The 26569-nt window shown below is 36.2% G+C and overlaps 3 protein-coding genes across 3 annotated transcripts; 1 reads left to right on the top strand and 2 right to left on the bottom strand.

The window, feature by feature from the left end:
* Positions 1-13059: 13059 nt before the first annotated feature.
* Positions 13060-15030, bottom strand: LOC118268163 (signal peptidase complex catalytic subunit SEC11A). The gene is made up of 4 exons (XM_035582493.2): positions 14862-15030; positions 14520-14779; positions 14048-14225; positions 13060-13224 (listed from the first exon to the last, which is right to left on the bottom strand). The coding sequence occupies exons 1-4, from the start codon at positions 14907-14909 to the stop codon at positions 13174-13176; spliced, it is 537 nt and encodes a 178-aa protein (XP_035438386.1). The 5' UTR covers positions 14910-15030; the 3' UTR covers positions 13060-13173.
* An 848-nt stretch (positions 15031-15878) lies between these two features.
* On the bottom strand, positions 15879-19210 carry LOC118268166 (NEDD8-activating enzyme E1 catalytic subunit). The gene is made up of 7 exons (XM_035582497.2): positions 19048-19210; positions 18622-18966; positions 18372-18532; positions 18121-18289; positions 17619-17868; positions 16463-16682; positions 15879-16162 (listed from the first exon to the last, which is right to left on the bottom strand). Exons 2-7 carry the CDS (start codon positions 18960-18962, stop codon positions 15948-15950), a joined length of 1356 nt encoding a protein of 451 aa, XP_035438390.1. The 5' UTR covers positions 18963-18966; positions 19048-19210; the 3' UTR covers positions 15879-15947.
* Positions 19211-19389: 179 nt separating this feature from the next.
* On the top strand, positions 19390-26362 carry LOC118268165 (uncharacterized). Its single transcript, XM_035582495.2, has 10 exons — positions 19390-19734; positions 20202-20397; positions 20503-20664; positions 20747-21031; positions 21566-21728; positions 22119-22266; positions 22782-22938; positions 23432-23666; positions 23820-24563; positions 24786-26362. The coding sequence occupies exons 2-10, from the start codon at positions 20209-20211 to the stop codon at positions 26231-26233; spliced, it is 3531 nt and encodes a 1176-aa protein (XP_035438388.2). The 5' UTR covers positions 19390-19734; positions 20202-20208; the 3' UTR covers positions 26234-26362.
* Positions 26363-26569: the final 207 nt, after the last annotated feature.

The raw sequence follows: 26569 nt of genomic DNA, 5'->3' as shown, positions 1-26569 counted from the left end.
CTCATAGAAACCAATAAAAATGGTAAGTATAGTTAGTGACCATGTCAGTTGAAAAAGGTTGAAAAAAGTATTAAAGCGCCTTTCTTCGTCCTCACTTGTAAAATACCTACTGTTCTCAGTAAACAAGACTTTTTCTATTGATATTGAAACCATGAATAATCGAAAGACCATAGAAATTAATTCACGATACACCTATTGTAAGCAGTCGGTATAAATGAATGAAATAGCAAACGGAGCGACACAACTCAAACAGCGACAAACTCATTGGATGATGACTAAGTTTCTTCTTAAGCTTTCATAGAACACACATGTTACCTACAACACCAAATGTGTTAGCAAATGAAGGCTTTACAATTACATATTACAATAAAATCATGCTTCTTTACAACAGAAACTCTGGGAAGTACATTACGCATAAAAAGTAAATCCAAGTAGCCAATTACCCCCTTGTTTATTACATTTGATCTTGAATATTACATTTAAAATCTTAATGAGTTCAAATAGATCTCATTTTACAAATCTACGTAATCAATTTTGCGTTTTTCAGAATCAAGAATGTTAAAAAGTGAGTCAAAGTATAAGAGTGCGCTCGGTGGGTAACGAGCACTCGAGTAAAGAGTGGCGACTTCACGTGAGCATCCCTTTGATCCACCATTCATACCGGCCTTGTTGCCTAATGAGATGGTAGCCATTTTGAGAAAGTAGCGCTAAATCGACATCTTGTAATAATAAACAAATAAACAGGTGCTACGTTTCTTTTAAAAAAAATCACGTTGCCCCACACTAGGATTTTCTCCTGTGCGCTTACAAACATACACATGACACCCAGACCCGAAACTACAATTTGTGGATCACACAAAAAGTTACTCCGTGCGGGAATCGAACCCGCTCCGCGTTGCACAGCAGCCAGTTGCCTGACATGTCTAGTTAATCTAAGAGACTCCTGAATCAGTTGATTTTTAATGACTTGTTTTCAGTAGTACCTAATTACTGCTTGAGGAACTTATGAATAATTGTTAATTAGAGACGGCATTGTTAAATCTTTAAAAACATTCTTTCTTGTAGGTTTAAAAAGATAAGGTTTGTAGGTGTAGTTCTAGAATAAATATCTGTTCGCATATTCACATATCTTATTAGCAAAATTGTATGAAAATTATGTCTTTGTTCTACTTACATTTCATTGACAAAGTGTTACGACATTTCCATGTAAGCGTACATTTGTATGCGGCACTCAGCCATGTTGTATCATAAAACAGTTAAAATTCAAACATTTAAAACTTCATCTTGCTGCGGCTAGTTAAGCCAGAACCTTGTTTGGCATATTTCGGGCAGCTCGTATTTGCCAGCTTTACGTCATAAAATGGTGGATTACTTTACTTTGTACCACAGTACCACTACTCCGAATCTGTCTTTCTGTATTTTGGGTTTAGGAGCTGCGGCTAAGAGGGTTATTCTCGTATTCCTGGATTTATTTCGGTAAGTGATTAGAATTCTCTAACGCTATATATAAATGTATTAGCGTTTGATTTTATTGTGTATATTTGTGGTTAGTGGTTTGATTATGAAATAATAACTTGAATAATTTGAAAAAATTATATTAATTAGCCCTTATTTTTATTCCCTTTTTTTGGGTAATTTTAAGTTGTAAATAATGTGTATATTTAGGATTAATTGAAATAAATGTTATATCCATAAAAAAATATTGCCCTTAAATTCTGCTTTTATGTTATGTGTGCGTGTTATACCATATATACGAACGTTACATACGAATAATCTCATCATTACAACTGTCTCCTTTTATAATATAGGTACTTGTAAAATTCCCGAAAATATACAAAATAACTGAAACAAAAAGAAAATATTATAAAAAAAAACTCAAAAGCCTTTTTCCAGGTCAGAAAATATTCATCGCGTTGCGAAACATGCAATATTTTCCTTCCCAGAGTGACCCAGGTCCAGGTACTTCTTTGCTAATTAAATTCCTAGTCAACTTTAGCATTTATTTTTCCTCACTCCTAACACTGTTTCTTTGAAAGAACTTGTGTAAAATATCATTCATCTGAATGAACTACTTACAAAATGGATAAAAGTTAATAAAATGCTCGTTGCATTAAATTTTGATAAATTGTCATTATGTTTACTTTGCTATTTGTGTTTGAGTAAGAATGTAGTTTATTAATTTATTTTAATTATTTTATTTTTGTAAATAAAGTAATATCATACGAGTAATACACATAATGACCTGTTGTACGTATGTGTTCCAGTACATAGGAACATAATATAATAGTAGTAAGACAGACTGGCCACCGTGATCGAAATCGATCGTAGGATTTACTTATTTAAAATAAATTGTTTTAAAAAATTCGAAATTTAAAACGCTTGATTGACGCTCGAATTGACGTGGCCAGTTACATTTTGACCAATAAGGCAATCAAATTAGATACACTTCTATTTTCAAACATACAAAAACTAAACATTCATATAAAATCAAAAATATGCATAAGCCAAACAAATTCAAACGATGTCAAGATACGTTACACTTACTTAGTAAGTAGTTAAGTACCAAACACTAACAAAAGGTTATCTAAATCATGCAAAGTAACACTACATTCACAAGCTTTAACTGAATAACAGAATTAGTGCACTGAAACTTATACAAATAGCAGACAAAGTCATTTCATAGCCAGATGGCATTTCACAGTACTACCGACCAACTAGTAAATATACTACATACGTACGTATATAATTTATTTGCTCCGTAAAGTTTCTTCGCCGTACATTTTGTAACGGTTGGCAAGCATGGAAATAAATTGTTCATAGTACACCTGCTTGAAATTAATCTGTGAAAACTTAGTGCATGTTTAAGACATGTAGGACTTAGATACATAGGTATGTATTAGCTTAGTAGATCACTATAAGTAGTTTTTTTTTTATTCGGACGTTGACATGGTTGAACATCATTTTAGAAGATTGTTTTCGTGTTTAGGTATGTAGGGGTACCCAAAATGGCGTCTTGTATCTTTTTTTGTCTACTTTGTAGAACAAAGGCATTAGGTAGGTCTTTGTGTTTTTTCGTGTGTGAGTTATTTTAATAACAAAAAATGTTGGTCTAGGAGTTTTCCTTCAATCTTCCCAATCCCCGATTCCCCTTAAATTCCTAACCCCCAAAATGCCGCAACGCACTTTTAACGCCTCCGGTGTTTCAAGTGTCCATGGACGGCGGTGATTGCTTACCATCAGGTGCTTAAATCTGCTCGTTTACCAGCGTATTCCGTATTTTTTTATCCTAGATCAAAAAAACGCACAGGAATATTAATAACTAGAGCAAAACCAACCGCAAAGGTTTATCTCATATGAAACTACTAATGGGATTACAAAGCATCGGATACGATTGCCAGTTCCAGTAAGAAGTGGTCACAGTTGTTCCTAGTAGTCGTTAGTTCAGTTTGACAACGTTCTAACCGATTATGTCAGAACAGACGCAGCTCTTTAAGCTACCCAGTGCTGCCAAAATTACGTAACAGTTTTCAACTTTACATGAAATATAATAAGGATTAAAATCTATTGAAAATGTCAATGTGTTGAGATATCTTGATGTGCTGGTTTCAGTACATAATATGTACTTTGTGCAGAGCAGATGGTACTTAGTCGCTTTTAGTAGATAGTAAATTATAATTCGGATAAATTATGGCTGAATGTTGATAACTCTATTGACTTACTAATTAAACTCATGCGAAAGTTATAACAGCTTATAAAGTGCAAAAATTAAAGGCTAATTTGTCCTCAGTATTAGATTATAAAAAAATATAATTAAACCATGTGACAAAATGGCCATAATTCTGGAGTTTCGTTATTAAAAGTTCTTTTCACTTAATATTGTTGCCGATTCGGGTATCAAATCCAAGATACTTACTCTATAAGGTGGTTTTTTCACCAGAGATATGCTATGCTACGATGCCGTTGGAAGCATTTGGCTTTCACCAATCATATTCATTGGTACACATAGCTTAGCATTGGTATAGCTAAGCTATGATTTTTATATGGAAAGATACGTGCTATGGATGATATGGATGGCTTCCCTACTATCGCATACTCGAGCTGAAACACTTCTTAAAAAAACAAACTCAATTAATAACCAAGTAAAAATTATAAATCCCCACAAAAAGGCCATTTTAATTTTCATAAAAAAAACACCGATGTTTGAGCTGGATGTTTGTAACATTACTTCGGAAATAATTAATGGGTTAACAAGCTTTCAGTTATTCCACGAGAAAACTTTGTCGGCTTTATCTTCCGGCTCGCAAACGGTTTTTTAATAACCCTTTTTATATAACGAACATAGTGTTTTTTTAAACGTTGCCCCACTTTAGGATTTTCTCCTGTGTCGTGGGTGCGTTTACAAACATACAAGTTCACATGCACATGACACCCAGATCCGAAACAACAATTTGTGGATCACACAAAGAGTTCCAACCCGCTACACGTTGCACGGCAGCCAGTTGCCCAGCCACCGTACAGTCTATAGTTAATACCACAAAGTACGAATCAAACACTAACTGCCACACTCAGAGTCATTTAATGGTTACTTAAACCACCCTTAGCAATCGTTTTCGATACAAAATCGTTACTAAGGAATAGTTTAAGTTTTCATTAAATGTCTCTGAGTGCGGCAGTAACACTATAGCAATTGAAATAGTTTATTAATACATCGAATTCAGAAATGATGATTAATGAATTACTGTATCTATCGATATAAATACGATATCAATGATTAGTGCGTATAATTATTACATGTTGTGATTAATAGTAATTTTAATGCAGTTTGATAAATACATAGGTAATAATAGATTCTCAGTAAAAACCGTGCTTGATAATACGCAGAAGAGTAACCCCAGTACCCAGAGTCATTTAATGGTTAGTTAACCCAATTCCGATGGTTTTCGGAACAAAATCGTTACTAAGGAATAGTTAGTTAGGTAAGGATAATAATCATTAAATGTCTCTGAATACGACTATTAAAGTTCAATGTTCACTATGTAGATACAACATCCCACATAAGTACAATTAGGTATATACATATGCATTCGAACTCTTTCAACCAAAACACAAGGATTTTATCTGCAGCAAACAGAAAAACCAACCGTATCGCGTTTCACAAATTCAATTTTCACGTAGACGTAACAACGTCAAACGCACAATACGTAAACAAGTATAAAGTAAAAAATACAATTAAAGATTACAAAGAGATATTCGCATGCGGGTCACGAGTTTGCAGTGCCTCTGCAAGTGCACCTAAGTACACACAGGAGTAGGTACCACGAAGTCACTGGCCCGGGGCATGTACAAATAGTGCAGGAGCTCATTCGGGCACACAATGTACGCGAATTAAGGTGCCTTAAGAATTGTAGTGAAACAGTTTAAAGACAGCTTTCCTTCCTCACAGCTTGCACCGGTTAATTATCCCGTCGACACGCCTTACTAGACGTATTTTCCTTCCTACATTACCGAGGATCATCCAATGAAGTGTAACGTATAACCCGAAACAGAGGCGTAAAAGAAACTTGGTTTAAACATTAAGAAACTAGAATAGTAAAGCTTATATACGTTTACTTCTCTTTAACTATAAACAAGACGTTGAACAATAAAGGTAAAAACAATTAAACTCCCTCAGAATGAAGGCTATTGTTTAAACATTACGGGAACAAAAACGGGATCATTAGAGTGGTCATTCCTCTCGTGTTGAGGGAGCATAACGCACCATGGCGGTTCCTTTAACGGCTGACACACACTTAATGAGCCCGTGAATTGTTACATCCACTATAATGGCGGCAGTAATAGCATGGTGTCTTGTTTTCTTTTAAAATATAGTCTGTAACAAAAGCTGTTCTAGTACATCATGGGTGAATATCTCACCTTTACCTACTTAAAGTACCTAAATCTACACTTACTTACTAATATTATAAAGCTGAAGAGTTTGTTTGATTGTTTGTTTGTTTAAACGCGCTAATCTCCAAAACTATTGGTCGGATTGGATTAATTATTTTTGTGTTTAATAGTGCATTTATCCAGGAAGGCTATGGGCTTTAAACATCACGCTATGGCCAATAGGAGCCAAGCAGAGCGGGTGAAACCGCGCAGAAGTAGCTAGTGCATGATATAAAGTCACTTTCTGAACGTACGACGAAATCTTTGTCAATTTTCTACATAATTTTACAAAGTAACAAATGAAAGTTATATAAGTTTAGTAGATAGGATAAAATTGTAGTTCCTCTTTCATCTGAATGTCATAAATAACAATGTAAAATAACGTGTCTTTTTAAATCGGATAAAGTTTTATTAGAAACCACATTGAGGCAAATAACACTTAAAATGCAAATGTTTAATATTAATCGTTGCTCGCCCTTATTTATTTCCCAAGTTACAGCTTGTTGACTTTGTAAAACGTCGCCTGGGAAATATGCTTTCTTACTCTGAATTTGTTTCTTGACCGACTGTACTCGAGCTCACCATTTTATATTTTTTCAAAGATTATTTCAGCTCTGAATGTGTTTAGTCGTCTGTTATTGAAAAGGTCGGTTTGTTTTGCTTTTTTAAGGTTCGAGCTAAGAAAATTCTTACGGTAGCCTACGTAGGTAAGATTTTGTGAACTGTCTATGCCCGTGGGAGAGAGTTTTGACATCATTTATGTATGACAGTATCTACCTTTGTCCTAGACCTAAACATAGGACCTTCACAAAAGTGGCACCTTTACAAGTTTTATTCCGACAGCTCGTTGGAGGACCGAAAAAATCTGGGCAGCGAAAGAGTGTGGTGGTTATGAAATTGTCCTTTTCTTACATTTCATTGAAAAACAAAACTATATCTCCGTTTTTAATCGCTCATAAATAAGACCTACCTACAATGTAGGTATGCTACTCAATATGAAATTAGTGGGTAGATAAAATTCAACCAAAACTCCAGAACCGGAGCCATAAACTACTTAAATAGACTACGCTAAAAAGAAAACAATTACAAAGAACAAATCATAGTCAGAGCTCAGACTACATTTACACGAGTCGATAAGATAGACACATATTGTAACACCGATTGACAATTTTTACTGCCAAATTCTGGGTATGTTTGCCAAGTGTACGAGCACATACCTATGTAGTGTATGATAGAGAGTGGGAATTGGGATGCACCGGCGGGCCGGGAGCGCGACACCGTAAATACACAAAAACTTCCCTGCCAAACTTCCGCTGCACTTGTTTATGAATACGGCCACCGCCTGGGGATCGACCATCCGAATAAATGATGACCTGCGTTATTTTTTCAACGTAACAAAGTTTGCATTGAAAAAAAACAAACATGATTTTATTTTGTCTTTACACTGTGCAGCAGAGGATAGTTGTTTGTTGAAAACGAACACACAAACCTGTATACATATTATGGAATAAAGCGCTGCGATATTTTCCAAAGGAAAAGCGTCAGAACGAGTCTCTTGTGGTGAACTAAGTAATCAGCGAAAACTGAAAAGACTAGGTGTGTGCGATATTTTGCATGGTTTCTTTATTTTAGAGTATTGTTAGTAAGCTAGCTACCTTCTATCTGCTGCGGACTACCTAGCGGGTTTACCGGGGTTCCGGCTCGATAAGCAGGAGTAGCAACGGAGTGGTTTTTAGTCAGTTCGAGTCTGACACTCCCTCTCGCCTCACCCTGGCGAGAGACGTCATTGGATGATTTTCCCTCCTTAAAGCTACCTTCTATCTATAAGTTTTCAATTTGGGTTTGTTTTAGGTAACCTTGTTTTACACACAGACTCGCAAAATATAAAAGGAGTCAAATGGACATCAAAACATGGAAATTCGGAAAGCAATCAAATCATTGCGCCGTCCGTGATGAGTAGAGTTGCACAGATTGAACTAGGTACCGTACCTATGTACTGGGTACATCGAAACGTACTGCCTACAGACTACAGTTCACACACGCCCGTACGTGTTCATGTTGAACAAATCTGTGGATGCAGGAAGTTCGTTTAATTTTCGACATAGACGCGATATCCCGCTCTCGCCGTTGCCGCTCATTTTTCATCATTCAATGAATGCTCCGTCCGTGGTCGCTGTATGATCCATTTCTATCGACACGTATTTAAAGATGTTTTAGACGATTTTTACAGTGTTAGAAGTTTAAAGTTTATAGAAGGAATTTGGTTAAATGGTAGTGCGAGTCCATTTATTACACGACAAATGATGTTTAGTACATTTTTTAATGGATTGGATAGTTTACTCCTCCACAACATAAAATTTATTTCAATGCAACAACAAACAATAGGCACTTCAAGTAAACAGTGTAAGTACATTATGTATGTGGCGATACTCGGTATGTGCTATAAAAGTAGTAGTACTAGGTAATAGTGAGTTCTAAATGAGTATTATTGGCTCAAAGTGATAGTTGCATATTTAAGTAGAATTAATAATCGGACTAAGTAATCGGTCATCACCTTGACATTATAATAAATCGATTGTTTTCGCACCAACGCAGAAAGAACCAGAAATAATCGGAAACGCGTGGCAATAAGTGAATATCATAGCTATTTTACTCGGAAACCATCCAAGTCTGCGTAGTTTATACGTACATTTTTATTTATATGCCTCCTCATATTACCAATCTCCCACTTAGAATTACCCTGCCTACGTTTCATCCATAATTTCCATTGAATACTGTAATTTAATGTTTTCGTGTATCATGTTTTTGGTATAAAAAGTAGTTATTTGTCTATGAATAATAAATTGACGACGTGAACGTTTGGCTGTATGTTTGAGTCCTAATATCCAGTTAATAGCGCAATGGACTCGCCAAGAGCTGCGGACTACTTAGCGGGGTTACCGGGGCTCCGGCTCGAAAAGCAGGAATAAGAACAGGGTTTTTTTTTTTTTTTTTTTTTGAGGGTGGAAAATCATCCAATGACTTCTCCCGCCTTGGGCGAGGCGAGAGGGAGTGTCAGACTCTTACTGACTAAAAACCACCCCGTTCCTACTCCTGCCCGTCGAGCCGGAGCCCCGGTAAACCCGCTAGGTAGTCCGCAGCTCCGGATTAGGCATCAGCCCTACTGGGCCCCATCTGTGGTGGTCTGATGGCTCTTTGAGGCGCGCGCAGAACGCGACGCGCCGCACGCACGGGTCTGGTTCTGGTCGGGCGGCGAGCTACCCTTGCTCACCGTCCGCAGACCCGCACTTACGGTGGCCGGAGATCGTCGCGCGATCCCCGACGCCCGGAGTGTCTCTCGCGACGGCTGGGGCGTGAGGAGGTTCGTTCTCTCACGCGACCCGCCTCCTCCTTAGCTAGCATGACTGCTTCGCAGAAGGAGGAGACGGCATCCCAGTCCCCCTCGCTCCGCACCATGGCTTGTATCAGTGCCGGACGCGAGAGGCGCCGTCGCCGACCACATCCCTGAGAACACGGCGGTGCTCAGCCCACGCAGGGCAGACCGCAAGCGTATGTTCCACCGTGTCCTCCGGGCGGTCTTCGCAGTGATGACACCCGGGCGTTTCCTCCCGCCCAATCAGAAACAGGAACCTACCGAAGCTTCCATGTCCGGTAAGCACCTGCGTCAGGCGGTAGGTGAGGACGCCGTGGCGCCTCTCTAGCCACTCCTCAAAGAGGGGACTTACCGCTGCAATGACAGCGAGCCCAGCCCTTGGTTGCGACAGTCGCTGCTGCCATTCCGCCATGAGATCGCGCCGGAGCTCATCCCGCCACGCATTAATCTGGCGCGGCAGTGGAGTTTCGCCCCGGCGACGCGCGTCGGCGCGCAAACTAAAGACGCGCGCGAGCACCTTCGCCTCCAAATCCCACGGCGGGAGTCCGGCAAGGAGGTTGGCCGCCTCTCCGGAGATCGTGCGATATCCGCGGATCACTCGAATGGCCATGACCCTCTGGGACGTGAGCAGCGCCCGAGCTGGCCGCCGCATCAGGTTCGGCGCCCACACAGGGGCTCCGTAGAGGGCCATGGACCGCACGATCAATAAGAACAGGGTGGTTTAGAGTCTGACACTCCCTCTCGCCTCGCCCAAGAAGGCATTGGATGATTTTTACTTTTAAAAAAATGGACTTTCGCTGGTTAATGTTAGACCAAATTGTGAGAACGAAAATGTCAATAATACTTATTTAAGAATTAAGTTAAGCACAAAATAACGTAGGTTTATAAAACGGTTGAGCACTATAAAATACTCGCAAGGTATGCAGTAACTTAGTAGTTAGCTATAAGTGCAAACGTAGATAGGTATAACATTTTAAGTCCGAAACATTTAAAAATATCTATCCAATTTAGTTCCCCCAGTAATGCAAGTAGAGCAGACGGTTGGATATTCGACAAGGTGCTCTTTACAAAGAACTTTCACACGCCCCAACGAATCCACGTAAACGCCCGCACGTGTTTGCACTAAGCTTTAACGAAACCGACTCAAGAACGAAATTGTTCAAGATATTCTACGTTTTTGGACCTTCCGGTTAAGCTATAGATACTACTATATACATACTATATATGTACTGACCTAAGCTCTTACAGCTCTAAAGTACTTATATCAGTAGGTATGTATTTTTAGGAGATAGCCTGCCTGAATTAGTAAACGGATGACCATCAGGTGATAAGTCTGCTGTGTGGTCAATTATCTCTATTACCGTGGCCCACGACTACCGGAATTCGCAACAACTAACATCAATATATGTAGATAGATACAAGTGCGTTGTTGACTTTAAAAAAATATGTCAACGCTATTGTATTCCCCGCAGAATCAGTTAGACTACAAACTTTAAAAAAAAACGTTGACCCACACTAGGATTTTCTCCTGTGTCGTGGGTGCGTTTACAAACATACAAATTCTCATACCTACACATGAGACCCAGATTGTTGATCACACAACGAGTTGCTCCGTGTGTCCGGAATCGAACCCGCTACACGTTGCGTGGCAGCCGGTTTCCTATTTAATTGTAAGCAGTGGTCTATTGTCCAACCCCGAGTAAATATACCTATATGTATATGATACGTATGGAGAGAGAGTAATAAATAACTGAGACGGATATCGGTACACCTGCTCTTAAATTGTAGCTTATTTATTTAGATAGGTAAATAACATGCCTCCTTAAATTACCTACCTAGGTACCTACTACCCGACTTTCATACATCAATAAGTAGGTACTGTAGGTAGATAGGTACCTACAGATTAGATATAAGTAGCGAAGAAGCTGCCTAAGTAATGATTTAGCATTTTTTCATCCCAAGATGCGTTTAAACCAGATCAGTGGTCCATATCATTACCAGTTTCAAGCAAATGTCGGGCCGGGATGAAAAAACTATCAATCTTATGATCTTCAACGCATTTTTCTTGTCGGATTCCCACTTATAACTTAAATCTACTTAAAATAAGTTGTTATATCATTATGACCAGGCAATAAAACGCTTGGGTAACTAGGCACTTATAACTTTTGCAAGATGGTCAGAGTAAAAGAGTACCTAAGTAGGTGCTTACTTAAATCTGTTTTGATCTTCTTTATGTCGATCCATCCATTCAACGCAACGCTGTTCTTGGCAGGTACCTACATCAGCACATAATCGCGACTGCGTAGGTAGATATTCTCGAATTGGTACATTGTAAAATGCATTTTTATACCACGACCCAGTAATACTATGCTAAACGCTAAACCTAGTTTCTTTGAGGGTTGAAAATCAGTGTTAGACTCTTACTGACTAAAAATCACACGGTTCCTTCTCCTGCATTGAGCCGGAGCCCCGGTAAACCGTTAGGCTGTTACGTTGTCCGCAGCTCCAGATCGGGCATCAGCCCTACTGGGCCCCATCTGAGGTGGTCTGGCTCTTTGTTGCCAGACCCCTAGGATCGAAACCGCAACTTCTTACTTAATCTGTAAAATCTTCGCCGTCGTGCAACAGTGCGTGCCCAAGATGATAGAAAAATGTCCAGATCCAAAGTACGATTCTGCACCAGACGGTAATTAATTACCAAAAGGGTAAGCAGAGGTGGCTGCATGAGTTTGCCTGTCAGGATGTTTGACCGCTACTAAACGGATTTTGATGTTTGGATACAGACGGGAAATGAGCTGACTTGGATACTTTTTATCCCACGTGAATACTGATGAAGCCACCGCCAGAAGCTAGTACTTAATAAGTTAGTACTTAGACACATATTATGTAGGCACCTTTCTACGTAGGAACGTAGGTGTATAGCTACTTACTAAAAAAATGCAAACACTGGAAGTATATTATAATTACAAAATAAATATTAATACATAAAGATAAGTAGGTACGAACTTGACACACGGTACATACCTACTGATAAATAGTTGCATACGTAGATAATTTCAGTCTTAACTACACCTGATACGACATGTACCTACGTAATAAAGTAACGCCTACTGACACAAGTGACGATTTACTACTTAATAAATGTGCGGTATTAAAATCATTGCACTATCCTTGTAGCCTTACACTTGGGAGCAAAGAAATGAAACGTCGATTTTTTCTGTTTTGTTAATTAGTAACCTGTGGTATTACGTATCTGAAAAGGTAATTTTATTATTTTATTATTAAAACCTTAAAAATGAGAGTATCTTTTTTGTAAAACGAATAATTGTTTTAAAGGTTTTGAGGTTTGGCTAAAATGAAAAAATCGCTAGTGGCTCTGTTACTTTGCTACCAAACGTATTTTTTGTTCTCTAGAGTTGTGTATATTATATGTGTATATTACCTACATTATCAACATCAACTTTTCGCTAATTATGTTTTACGTAATAAGGGGGTGAGTTCTAATTGTTATTTGCTCGGGGACACTCAAACAGGTACAGTGCTCATGCTTGACAGCCAAACAATACTTGGGAGCAATCCTTACTTTATTTGGAAAATAGAAGTGAATTATAGATCTTTGTGGCTATGTAAATAATAAAATAACAATAATTACACTATAAAGAGTATCCAGGGGTTATCTTATTTATTCTACACACAATAATCTAAAACAGGTTGCAATAAATAATGTAATAAAAACCATATATTTAAGTAAAACAATTACATTAAGTAACACTAGAGAGAACTTTCATTTAATCATAAAATTAAATACATCCACAGAGCCATTTGTATCTCTTTAGACGGCCATCTTAACAACACTTCAGATCAAATTAATGCTGTCACTCCCTGTGCACTAACACGTACATTGCTAAGCACGCCAGTACCGCAAACTGGAATAGAAACAAAACAAATTAAATTAGTTAATAGTTTAATAATATTCTACTGTAAGTTATTTTACTGTAAGTTATATTTTGATTGTAGCACTAAAATAATAGGTAGTAATGTGTGCTGAATTGCTTAGTAAACTCATATTAAATTTTATTAAGCATAATATATATTCTGTCATGTTTTCAGACACAATTATCCTTAAAGACAATGGGACAGGACATTGGAATAATTTCATCAACAGACAATATGAGTGTTGAGAAGCCTACATAATGAGCCTATAGTACTGGAATTGCAACTTATGGCTTCCCGCTTTAACTTCAACTAATAATGTGTCTTCAATTGTTTGACCTTATTTTTATTGAGGACAGTTTTCAGTTTTCTGAGATACATCATGTGCAACAAATACAAAACCCTATTACTGTAGTAAAGCTAGGCATTGCGTGAGAAATAAGAAGGCAATGCCATTTCCAAAAAAGATGAAACAATGAAAACATGGGGCATAAGTTCCCAAGTTCAATAACTAATATAATTATGTAGAATAGTATGGTGGAGTTAACAAAAGGTTTTACATCCAATAAAATTCTCATTAGAATTTGAAACTTTCAGTAGTTTCAATTATGATATTCAATGCTTTATCCAGTAAAGTATAAGAATCTTATTAGAATTTATACTTCTAACTTGTGCAGCTCAAACATAAACTATTTTGGTATTTTTTTTTTTTTTAGGATGGAAAATCATCCAATGACTTCTCCCGCCTTGATTCTGGTAGTTTATATTCAGATTCAGATTAAATAAATTATACAATCAACAAAATTATACAGTTACCTTAAACTTTGGATATTCATTCATATAAATTGTGACCATTCCGACATAAGGCAAGAAACCTCTGGCACGACCGACTACATCCTTTTTAGTGAGCCACAGCTGTCCTTGAGCATACAAGCCTCGATCATCCACACTGTTGTTGTCTCCTTTAGTTAAGAACTTCACTGTACCATTGTTCCTGAAGATTAACAAAGTTTATTGTTAGTCACCAATATTTTAAATAAGATCCTTATTGTGGATTTTTTTTCATTTTCAAGTCTATAAATAACAGTTTATCTGCAATTTCATTAAAATCAATAATTTATGCTGACTACCCTGCCTTGTCATATTCTGCTAATATACCTAATGCAAAAATTTACAACAGTTGATATCTTGTTGCTTGATCAAGATGACGTAAACAAACAAGTTTTCATACATTAACTTGAACATCTATGAAAAATTAAATGGAGGTATGCATTATAAGGATACTTACTTTTCATGAAGCTTTAGAACTCTGTGAACGATTGGAATGTCGCGTCCCTCCACCTTGAATACTACAATCTCTCCAACACGCACTGGCTCCTCGGGGTAATTTGTCAAAAACAATAAATCCCCTCTGTGGAAGGCAGGTTCCATACTGCCTGACAACACGACAACTATTGGGCTTTCGCTACCGGTGACCACCATAAGGCCCTTCCATATCATGAGAGCCGAAGACACTATCATACCAAAACTTAAAACTTGGTAGATAAACTGAAAAATAATTGGAAAAAGCATAAAATAACAGCCGGTGAATTATTCACATACAACTTACTAATTCTCAATGAAACATTACCTGCCGTTTGTTCATGCGCTTCACATCATCAAATATGCTGTCCAACATTTTGATTTCTGTAAATATTTCTAACAACTACAGAAAACGTATTTTATTTTTTTGGTTATCGCCTTTCCCTGTTGTCGTCTTGTCGACAGCACCACGTCAGATATCTAGAGTAGTTCACACTTATCGATATGCTATCGATAAAACATGAATAGATAATAAAAACGAAATACATGTGGTACATAAAATATTTCTATTTACCTAATAAAATATATTATGATTAATAAATCATTTATAAATTGTGTGTTATTACAATTTATTTGTTGTTGCAAATATTTCTTACCGTGATTCTCGTCTGTCTTAACGAAAAATGACAGTATAATTTTTTTATTCGTTATACCTACCCACAGATAATTTAGAGCAAAGAGTAAAGTTATATTTATTTTGTATTTCGATTTTTAACTTATTTTCTAAATAATATAGGTAATTCTATTATGATAATTAATAGGATATACTATACTTTTTTGCTTTGTTTCATATTTAATTGCACTACACCTGCACATGGAGTCGCAAGACTAAAACCCGCAGAACAAATATTGGCTGTCGGATTCGATACTCGGTTTGGGCAAAGACTTGTTGTTATTTCCAGGTTCTTAAAAAACTTTATCATAATTATCATGGGGTCTGTACTGTAATTGTACCCGGCATTCCAAACTATATAGCCAATCCTTTTTCATATAATAAATGTCCCTTTATTAATTTGTCGAAGTATTTTCGTAGATCACACTATAACCATGATTTTCAGAGGTGGGAAAAACCATGCTACCGATTCCCCTATACTTATTATTCCTTTGCCCATGTTGCAAAATAATACAAAGCAGTGGATGGACTGCGTATCGTGGGTTCGATTCCCACACATATCAATAGATTCTTTATAATCCCCAAAATGTTGTTTAGGTATAAGTGTGATGTGAATCCTGCCCAGACCAGAACACAGAAGAACATTACATTTAAATAAATAAAAAAACATAATTGAATTTGTATGTAAAGAAGCATTAATTTATTTGTTTAAATATAACATAAATAGAAGACAGAAACCCCCTATCGCGCCATTTCAACATCCTGGTTTTCCAGAAACTTCAGTTTTATTGTTATTGTGTTTGGGGTAGTGACATCTGCAACTAGTATATCAGCACCATTGTATAGGCCCAAGTCTGTTATTTTCTTCTTCAAATTATCCCTTGTTCTTTCTTCAATACTCTTTATAGAAGACATGTATAAAGTTTTGTTACGACCATTGATTACTGTTGTTATACCTGAAAAACAATCATATTGATTAGATTACATATTAAAATAAAGGTATTATAATACTGTCTCATTGGTCGAGTGGTTGCAAGTACGATTCCCAGTTCCGGCAAAGTACTTATTACTGCGTTATTGTTCAGTGGGTTCGAAAATTTCTTAGTAGCACGAAGACTGGAATGGTATATGGCAATAGGCTCACCCCCTGTTACATGGGACTTATAACACAAATAGTGAAAAGTGGGAGTACATTTTATAGCGGCATTTTTTTTATATTATGAACACTTCATTACGATATTGGATAAATAACTAACCAGGACTCTTCATCATAAAGACAGGATCTTCACAGAGTTTATCATAGATCATCTGCAAGGTTGCATCTGGCTCTATTTCAACAATGCGAGTGGAGTTGCTGCAGGCGACACAGTCTGGTCTCTTCTCCGCATTGAATGTGTATGTGTACACACCATCAGCCATATTCATCACCATGTAGTTGTTCATGTTCACACAGCATGATGAGGCCAGCTTGAAAACCTGGAAAAAAAAGCCTTTTATACTCTCTCTGTGTAAAATTTACAATTAAAAATAGAGATATTGATAATCGAAAACCTGGAATGAAGGCATACAATTATGGTTAAATTTATTTATTCTCAACAATTTTATTGATTTCATATTCCTGACGATGGCTGGCAGGACCTGGATGCGAGTCGCTAGTGATAGAGCAAAGTGGCGAACTATTGGGGAGGCCTATGTCCAGCAGTGGACTGCTATAGGCTGATGATGATGATGATGATGATATTCCTGAGAAGATAATTGTTCATCACAGTTGTTGTGTTGTGTTGCAGCATAGTTGACTATTTATAAATAAGCTAATAATTGGCTATTTGACAGTTGTAACAATAAAATATGAAACAAGTTTGATATGATAGCTTTAAGGTAGACAATCACTGTATAATTATTGGTTTGCATTAATATCAATTATAATATTTTATTTTTGAAATTTAAATTTGTGATATTTGAATCTGTGCATTAGAAGACCAAAACGCAGCGCGGCCATGGTTGTACGTCAAGTGACGTCACATTTTATTAAACATTACCGCCGTACGTAAACAGTGACAGCACAACACCACCACTGTTTTGTGAAATGTGACGTCACGTTATGGAATGTCACGTAACAAGCTGTTTTCGCGCGACAATTCAAATGAATGAAGAAAATATGTTATTTTTCTATTAAATAATTATATTTCGAGAAAATAAATTATTGTAAGACGTAAAAAAGAAACATCTGAATATAATACAAAACTTTTTCGAAAACTGTCAAGTAACCAATTGTATTAGCCTTACATAAAGTGTTCCAATGTCCAATGAAAATCTAAGCAATTTGGTTATAACCCAAAGAACCTGTATATGGACATACTAGACAAAGAATGTAGTCAAAACAAAATATAGGTATATACTTTTATGACATACCTCTGTGGCACAGCAAGCTGCAATAGCAGCATTAGTACTAGCAACTGCTGGGATAATGTTCTTTAGGACTCCTTGTGTAAGCCTATAAGTCACATTTGAGATTCCATGCTTGACAGCCCTATCCTGTGCCTTCTCAAACACCCAAGCAACATGTTGAGGGTCATCACCATCAAGAGCTGTATTGTTCCCCCAAGGATTTTCTTTTGCCCATTGTATTACTTTCACATATTCAATACAGTGTTCTGGTAATCTGAAAGAATACAAAATATATCATTTACAAACCACATCTCAGAACTGTATTTGTATTTGTAAAACATCATTTAAAGTATGATTGAGTGCATGAATGTGATAGAAACTAAAGAACTATGTAGGAAACATACTTATAGGTGGCATTGGTGTTTTTCTATTTTAGCCATTCTATACTTTCTGTTTACCACTCTAAAATTAAGGCATGATGAAGGCATAAGTATTATAATGTATAATAATTTAAGTCAACAACTACCTTGGAGTGTTAGCAATAGTACACAAAGGGAATGTCTTCTGAGGAGGGTATAAATCAAGAGTACATTCAATGCAAGCACTCATGCCTGGCAGGATCACTCTTGCATTGCCTTTAAACCCTTCAGTTCCTCCATCAACGAGAGGAATGACACTGCTTTGATCTAAACTCCCTGCAAAAAGCATAATTATTTATATTTATAGTCTGTTACAAACAAATATTGAAACAATAGAGTAATAAAAAAAGATAGTTACTATCATCATTGTATTGTAACAGTGACATCAGCATTCCATTCAGCCAGCGTCTAGCCACAATAGAATCAAGACCACAGACAACAATATGGAACTGCCTATAAAATCCTTCATCTAAATCTTGGATGGGACAGTGATGAGCAACTGCTTCACAGCCTGGTACTCTGTAAAATATTATAGGGACATTTAATACAAATCGATTGCAAGAAAATTGCTTTCTATTCATTATTCATGATTGTTTTATTATGGTTACCTTTTGTTAACAAACTCAACAGCACATTTAGCTTTTGATAACCCAATATCATTTTTTCTAAATAGAAACTGCCTATTCAAGTTCGACAGTTCTATAGTATCCATATCTACAACATGTAACTTTTTAAATCCCATAAGAGCCAAGTCTTTCAGTAATTCGCAGCCCAGACCGCCAGCGCCCACAATCAGCACTTTACATGAATCCATGATAAAATCTAATATCTCCGGTGATGGCTCGAAGTCTGGATGGCAGAAAGGTCCAGACCTTTCCAATAATTTTCTTATGTGATGCCATCTTCTTGGCTGGTTATCAGATGATGACTGATTCTCGCCGGATGCCATAATGCTACAACCAAAGTTTTATAAATATGATATATAAATTAGTAATTTTATTAAAATAATGCATTATAATTTACATATCACTCACTTTTTTCAATCAAATTTAACAAACCGGCTTACAAAATTATGCAAATTGCATTGCAAACACTAAAAGTCAAGCAAATGACAAACTGTCAATGTCAAATTGTCAAAATATGTAAAGAATCTGTCACTCCATGACATTCGTCAATTTTCTATTTTTTTAAAAGTAAACGAAGGAACTAAAAATTATTAAAATTCATTGAATAATGCTTTTCATTGAATCCCTGTAATATTTACAAAAGAAATGACCATGGCTTTAATGTCAATAATGTTCAATTTTGTATCTACGCACTCACATAGCGATAAGGTTATATGAATTTATTGACACACTTCCAAATATCCAGTGGCGCCCTCATTCTAAATATCGGAAGAGGAAGCGATACAGTACCTGGATTTTTTTAAATCAATCATTTATGCACTTACTTTATTATTGTTATCAGTGAACTTAATAAATTAGGAATGATAAATACTAATGACTATTTTGGGTTCGTGATAATTTAATTGTGCATTATAATATTTTTAAGTAAAACTCTTTAGAGTATTATTTTTCTTTACATGCTATAGTTGTACTCATGGCCATGAGAACTCGGTTACGTACTATAGGTGATATTCATTTGTTGAAAATGGAGGCGTGATGGAGGTGTAGTTGTCGCAGGACTAGGATTTTCAAGTTTGCGGTTGTGAAGATTTCCACGTGAGTGTACCTATTTAGACAGTGGTATCGTAATCTGTATTGATTAAAATGTAAATTGCGTATGTATTTATGGCATTTAGTCGCATGTTATTGTGTATATTTGAGGGAGAGACGGCGAATGTCTTGGTAGCTGTGGAATATGATATTACCATGCTCGAGTCACATAGAAGGCTTGATAACGTTTCGTAAATAGGTATTATTGACATCGTAAAATAATATAAGATGTATATGCGACTATTATTGATATAACTATCTGTAAATCTTTATCTGTTACTTCATTGTCAACATGGTTGGTCAGCGTTATACAAAACGGTGCCAATATGTATAGCGTGGTGTTTTAGATTTATAGTTTAGTGACTAATTTGTCGTGTTACGATATTTAATTAAAGTACTGTCGAGTATCTTATAATTTTTATGTAACATATAATGTTTTTATTTATGTATTTATAAAATACCTATAATTTTAGGTTCAGCATGGCAGGTAACAAGGTGAATACCAAAACAAAAGCTAAAGAAGATAGAAATAAAGCTAGTGCTAAGAATATTGGTCAAAGTAGTGAAGAAACAGAAGAAACAGACTTTGCTTTGCTTAGAAAACCTATACCTACTAGTATAACAGGGTTTGGCCAAGCAAGGAAGATATTTGACTTGGCTACTGAAGAAGTAAGTTGATCAATAAAAATTGACTTTACATACAAACCTAAGTGTTTTTAATTCTAATTAATAAATATGCATTCTTACATAACAATTTTATTTTTCTTTTTTCAGCTCAAAGACTTATTATCAAATGAGTGTGATTTACTATATGAATGCAAAGTTTGTCGAAATATATTTAGGAGCTTAGCAAATTTCATATCTCATAAACGTGTTTATTGTAAGGAGAAGTTTAGTTCTTCGTTGCATAGCCATTTTATCAATGCTACTTCAACGGTAAGTTACATCAACATGTAATAAAATTATGTTTTTATAATACATTGTTGTATTTTATTCATTGTGTCTTTTCTCATTACAGTATACTGAATTGTTGAAAATAAAACATTTGGAGCAAGGATATCAGGCTTCTTTGAAGGAGAATGTTGAGAATGATGATAAGGAAACTGATGATGCTGATGACAGAGTACCGTTAACTAAGGATTTGACAGCAATAGTGGAAAAAATTGCCAAAAACAAAGGAGTGTATCAAAATAATAATGAGGAACCTGAAATTGCATTGCAAAAGATACCAAATAGTTCTGTGGCTGTTTTTCAAAGTGTTCAGTCTTCGGAGGATAAACAAAATGAAAATATGAAAGCGCAAGTATGTGTTTGATATGTTACTAGAAAATGTGGTATAAACAGTGTATTTTAGAACATCAAAGTAATGGAGTAATGAAATAACCTTTTTCCCTTGATTTTCATTATGAAAATACTAGTTTTTAAGATATTGCATATTTATTAGCAGAATCTCTAAAACTAATTCATGTTATGTAATATCAAATTACATTATTTAGGGTTACTTGGAGTATAAATAAATGACTATTTGAAATCATAAAATCTATAAATGATTGCTTGTAAACTAAACACTGTTATTACTAGGTTTTATGTAATTTTATGGTCAGACTACAAAATTGAACCTAGGACTCCATTCCCACATCACTTTTACTACTGAACATAAAGGTGTTTTATTTTATTTCGATTTTATTGCATGTTAATAGTGAACTAGAAGATATTATTGAGCCTGTTGTATATTTTCATTTATTATTAAAATGTCTATCAGCCTTTATGGACATTCAGCAGTGGACTCATGGGTTGTTATTATATAAAGTATTTATAATATTATTATTCTTTTTAGGTGAATGAACTAGACAATATTCTGTCAAGGGACATTGCTGTTCTGCAAAGTGATGGCAACTTCAAAGTGAAGAGTACAGTGACGGAAGAATCTGATAATGTCATACAAATAAGTGATGATGAAGACAACAGTGATATTACTAATATACTTAAATGTAAAATCTGTAAGTATTTTATATTGCACTTTTTATTTTGTTACATAAAATGACTTTGTTCCTAATAAAGATAAGCAGAAGTGTACAGAAGTGTTGCATCAAATTTTTGTATGTGTTTAGGATTAAACCGATTAAATTATAGTGTTTTTGCCTAACACGAAAATTTAATCTGACACGAATAAATGTAATACTATAGAGATTTCCAATTTCAATCAGTTTCAGCGTTTTGATGAAAATTGTACCTTGTGGAATCAGCTCATGGATTGTATAACATAACTGGTGAAAATAGGATATGTACCGCATAAACTTACGCCTTTCGGTCGTGGATTAGCCCACAGTGTGTCACCTCTGTACTATTATTTTCTGTAATACATTATCTACATGTATTAATTTTTTCAGGTGACATGCAGTTCTCCACTCAAAAGACTTTGAAGTTCCATATGAAGTACAAACATGTTGAAACTCGTCTCGTGTATCCATGCCCAGACTGTTTGGAAATTTTCTCCACATCTTGGAGTGTCTATAGGCATCTCTTCAAGGTTCATAGGTGAATATCCTTACATAATGAAAATTTTAAAACATGCTCCTAAGCTGTCACAAATACTTTTCTAAAAATTGCATCAAAACTGGTTCAGCCAATCGCGAGGTAATCGCACACAAACATAAATACATAAAGATCAAACAGACATCCTCTTTTTCTGTAAAATTTGTTAAAATAAAATAAAATAACTCCTTTTGACTCTGTCTGTATGAACATTAACTTAGAAACTACCGGTCGGATTTCTGTACGGTTTCCAGCAATAGATAGAGTAATTCTTGAAGAAGGTTCAGGTGTACATAATATTTTCAGGTTTATGCTAGTTCTAAATAAAACCGAATATACAAAAACGGTTGGAGTGGCGTAACTATAGGGTGGCAAAGTGGATAAAGAACCACTGCCCCATAGCACAGTTTAAAAAGTTAAGGAAAAAAACCGCTTCATGTTTTACTTAAAAGTCTAGACTGTTCTATTCATGCCTTTAACATGTGTACTTAATTTATCCCCATTATTTTTTCATTCAGAAAAACTGCTGCACAAATTAGAAGGCTGAGGGAATCGATACAAGCGAAGGCGTTCAAAATGAATAATCCACCTGCTTTCTATGAAAAGCGTAAGAATAATATGAAGGCTACGGCTCAGAAAATTTCTGAAGAGGAAAGATTGGAACAGGAGAACCAGGTATAGTTCTTACTTATTTTTTCTCATTAAAACAAATTTTACCAGTACATTTCATCTTGTTACGATTGGAGAGTCTTGAAAGGGTAGGACCTCCCTTCTTTCCTTTGCTGATGCTAAGCATTATACTTGTAAGCCAACTGCCTATTGTTAAGTAGCATATGAAGCATATGTAAACTTACTTGACTACTATGACATGGCCTGAAGTTTACGTTAAAGATTTATCTAACGTAAACTTCATTTCGACCTATCATCATTGTGTGATGATAGACGATTTTTGGAAACGAGCGAATGGGAAACGGATGATTTTAAGCAATAGGCGCTGCACCGCTCATAGACACTTGCTATATCAGAGAACTTACGAGTGCCTTGGCGACCTGTTAGATATTTAAGGATTGAGGATGTTGCCACTTCTAATTAGTTCCATACGTGATAGCAAATCGATTCGTTGATGCTATTAGCAGGGTCGTGTTATGAATGTATGTGCGTGTTCCAGGCGTGGATGGACGGTATGGAGTGCGACGGCGAGGTCCCGCGGTGCGGCGGCTGCGGGCGGACGTTCGAGCGGCGCGCCGCGCTGGCCGCGCACACACACACCTGCCAGCCGCGCTCGCGGGCTCTCTCGCGCCGGCCCCACGAGACCAAGAAGATCGAAATACAGATCCGCAAAGACTACCACAAGGGACCGCCCGTTAATTTGAACTTGCCTATCAAAATTACTGATGCTAACGGTAAATATTTTACTCCATATAAGTAAACATGTTTATTGGATCAACTAATGAAATTAGTTATAAAATGTTTCTCCAAAGATACGATAAATATGTACAATAGCAACCGCAAATCAACATTTGCACATATTACAATTTTACTGTTGTTGTTCACAGAAAACAAAATCACCAAGGAGGAGCCGCAAGCCGTATCAAAACCACAAAAAGAAGAAGAAAAACAAATTGTGATCGAAGACAAAGAAGGTGACGAAGAGAAGGATGAAGATGATGACAAGGAAGTAGAAGAAGCGCCAATGGACGTTAGTGATGAGGATAGCAAGTCCAATGACGCAACAGAATCTCCAGAAAAAGTGCCTGAAAAACGACAAATAGATCCACCAAAACTCAATATAAGATTGCCCTTCGCTCATCAAGCAGAAAAAGGCAACCTAGCAGCCTTCAGACAAAGAATACAAACAGAAATAGAAATAACCAAAATGTTATGTAAGAGATGCGACACCCAATTTAGTGAAACACAAGAGTTGTACGATCATGTGGCGGAACACGTGAAATGGATGCGGTATGCTTGCAAGCTGTGTAACTTCAAGCATTACTACTTTGAAAAGTTACCTGAACATGTAAAAGTTGTTCATAAACTGAAAGGTGATAAAGACTTTTATTATAGTACTGTGAAAGCCATTGATGGTCCTGAAGCTTTGGAACTGTGTGAGTCGCCGGAGGAAGTACCTGATGCGGCTGAAACAAGTCCTGAGTCTAGACGTCCTAGCCGATGCTCCAGCGATTCCAGTAGATTATCTGATGATAGTTCCTCAAGTAGCACTCGAGTAGAAGGATTAAGTAGAAAGAGAAAAGTTTTCCAAAGCAAAACTAATGCGAAAAAGAGAAAGGAATATAGTAAACGTAAGTATATTTTGGGTGTATTAAATTTACTGCAAAAACACAGACGCCTCTATCTATCTATCTATCTATCTTTCTCTCTCTCTCTCTCTCTTTCTCTCTCTCTCTCTCTCTTTATTTCTCTCTCTCTCTCTCTCTCTCTCTCTCTCTCTCTCTCTCTCTCTCTATCATTTACAACGACACTAGCAACCCAATTTAATTTAATATTTTATACTTTACTTTCAGCTATACAAGATAAAGATGGTGATTCTTCCATGGACAAAAATATCAATCTAGACAACTATTCATCTACAAGCATCAAAAACTTTGAAGAGAATTCTTCCGACTTGGATGACATTGATGCTAAAAAGCAATTGTCTAATGAAAACGCGTCATCTGTCGCCTCTAGAAGACCAGTTAGGAGAAAAACGAAACCGAAGAATGCAGATTTTGAATATGATTTATCAAATTTACTTAAAATGGAAGCACAAGGTTATAGAGATTCTATCTCAATGGCGACGGCCAAATCAGGACAATCCAAGAAAAAAGCTCAAGAAATACAAAGTAACTATGATAATCTTAACAAAGAATGCTGTGGAGCACTAGTCACTTTGTCAAAGAAGTCTGTTGAAAGAGCAGGCGCACATATAAAAACAGATTTCACTACTATTTGCCCACAAAAAGATACAAGACTTCCAAATGTATTTGTCAGACCAATGTTACCTAAACTTATTTCGAGAGGAGATAAAATATCTCCTAAGAAGGAAAATAACGAAGATACGAAAGAATCTCCTAGTCCAGTAAAAGAAGTGCCTGAAAAAGCTTCCCCAGCTAAAAATGTTCCTGTTGAAGAAGTATCTAAAACTAAAGATAAAGAAGTTGATTCAAAGCCTGAAGTAGTTGATTCAAAGCCTGAAGTAGTTGATTCCAAGCCTGAAGTAGCTGATTCAAAGCCTGAAGTAGTTGAAACTGCAGTTCCAAGTGCAGTTTCCTCTAAAGAACAAAGTACCGTTAAACCTGTTATTCCTGAAATAATTAAATCGAAAAGTCTTCCATCAGTTGTTCCTTTCAAGTTTCGTCGTCAGAGTTTAGAAGTTATGAAAAATCCAATTATCAATAAAAATATTTCAGATTTCACAAAGTCCGGATTGAAAACTAAAATACTAGTCATCAAGCCAATTAACAGAAATAAAGATGGGACACAAGCGTTGTCTTCTCCACTTAAGTTCCAAACAATAAAACTGAAAGATCCAAATAAAAGGAATTCTAGTGACGACCAAGATCAGGTAGTCGTTGTTAAAGTTCCTAAAGTGGAATGCGCTATAGCTCGACCAATTAGTGAAGTACCCAATAAAAATCACGAAACAGCTTCTCCGGCGTCTTCCGAGACACCAGTGGAAACCTCAACAACAACAGCAACAACAACACCGACTGAAAATTCTAAATCATTAACACCTGAAGATGTAAATGATACGTCTGCTACTGCTGTATCAGATACTAACGTAGAGAAAAAAGAACCCACCGATGTTGAAGAATGCATTTCATTAGATAATGATAATGACACTATGGATTCGAAATCTGAAGACAGACTTCTTGCTGACGATGATGATGATATTATCGAAGAAGAAAGCATTGACGAATCTGTAATAAATAAGGAAACAACTCCAGAAATTATTGACACAACTGTATTATAAAATTTGTAAGAAATGACGGAAACATTTATTTTAGTTTATGCTTTAAAGCACTTTTAGTTTACGTTTAAATCAATTAGAACCTACGCCCTTAGGTAGAAATAACAAATTAAATAGCTATTAAGAAATAAATTGTTTATTTTCATTTCTATAACAGTACATTGATTTGTACACTATCCCAATTCTCTAAAACATCCTCAGGTCACTGAAGACAGAGTTATATTCATTCCTATCACCTAAAACCCCCATTCGGAGACGGCTCGGGTTCAATTCCCAGGTTATATTTTATCGTGGCTCCGCCCGGCGCGGAACAGGAGTTGAAACAGGCTTTACATACCT

The sequence above is a fragment of the Spodoptera frugiperda genome, chromosome 29 (assembly GCF_023101765.2).
Source record: "Spodoptera frugiperda isolate SF20-4 chromosome 29, AGI-APGP_CSIRO_Sfru_2.0, whole genome shotgun sequence".
Taxonomy (NCBI): domain Eukaryota; kingdom Metazoa; phylum Arthropoda; class Insecta; order Lepidoptera; family Noctuidae; genus Spodoptera; species Spodoptera frugiperda.
The sequence above is the reverse complement of the archived record's forward strand: the minus strand, read 5'-3'. Positions and strand labels throughout refer to the sequence as shown.

Excerpts from the sequence above, each read along its gene's own strand:
- LOC118268163 (XM_035582493.2), bottom strand. The coding sequence starts at position 14,909 with ATGTTGGACAGCATATTTGATGATGTGAAGCGCATGAACAAACGGCAG. Across the intron at positions 14,226-14,519 it reads GTTCTAAAGCTTCATGAAAA|GAACAATGGTACAGTGAAGT; the intron begins GTAAGTATCCTT and ends GTTAATCTTCAG. Across the intron at positions 13,225-14,047 it reads ATGAATATCCAAAGTTTAAG|TTTGCGGTACTGGCGTGCTT; the intron begins GTAACTGTATAA and ends TTTCTATTCCAG.
- LOC118268166 (XM_035582497.2), bottom strand. The coding sequence starts at position 18,962 with ATGGCATCCGGCGAGAATCAGTCATCATCTGATAACCAGCCAAGAAGA. Across the intron at positions 18,290-18,371 it reads GTTACAATACAATGATGATA|GGAGTTTAGATCAAAGCAGT; the intron begins GTAACTATCTTT and ends TGCTTTTTGCAG. Across the intron at positions 17,869-18,120 it reads ACTATTGCTAACACTCCAAG|ATTACCAGAACACTGTATTG; the intron begins GTAGTTGTTGAC and ends GTATTCTTTCAG.
- LOC118268165 (XM_035582495.2), top strand. The coding sequence starts at position 20,209 with ATGGCAGGTAACAAGGTGAATACCAAAACAAAAGCTAAAGAAGATAGA. Across the intron at positions 20,398-20,502 it reads TTGACTTGGCTACTGAAGAA|CTCAAAGACTTATTATCAAA; the intron begins GTAAGTTGATCA and ends TTCTTTTTTCAG. Across the intron at positions 22,267-22,781 it reads CATCTCTTCAAGGTTCATAG|AAAAACTGCTGCACAAATTA; the intron begins GTGAATATCCTT and ends TTTTTCATTCAG.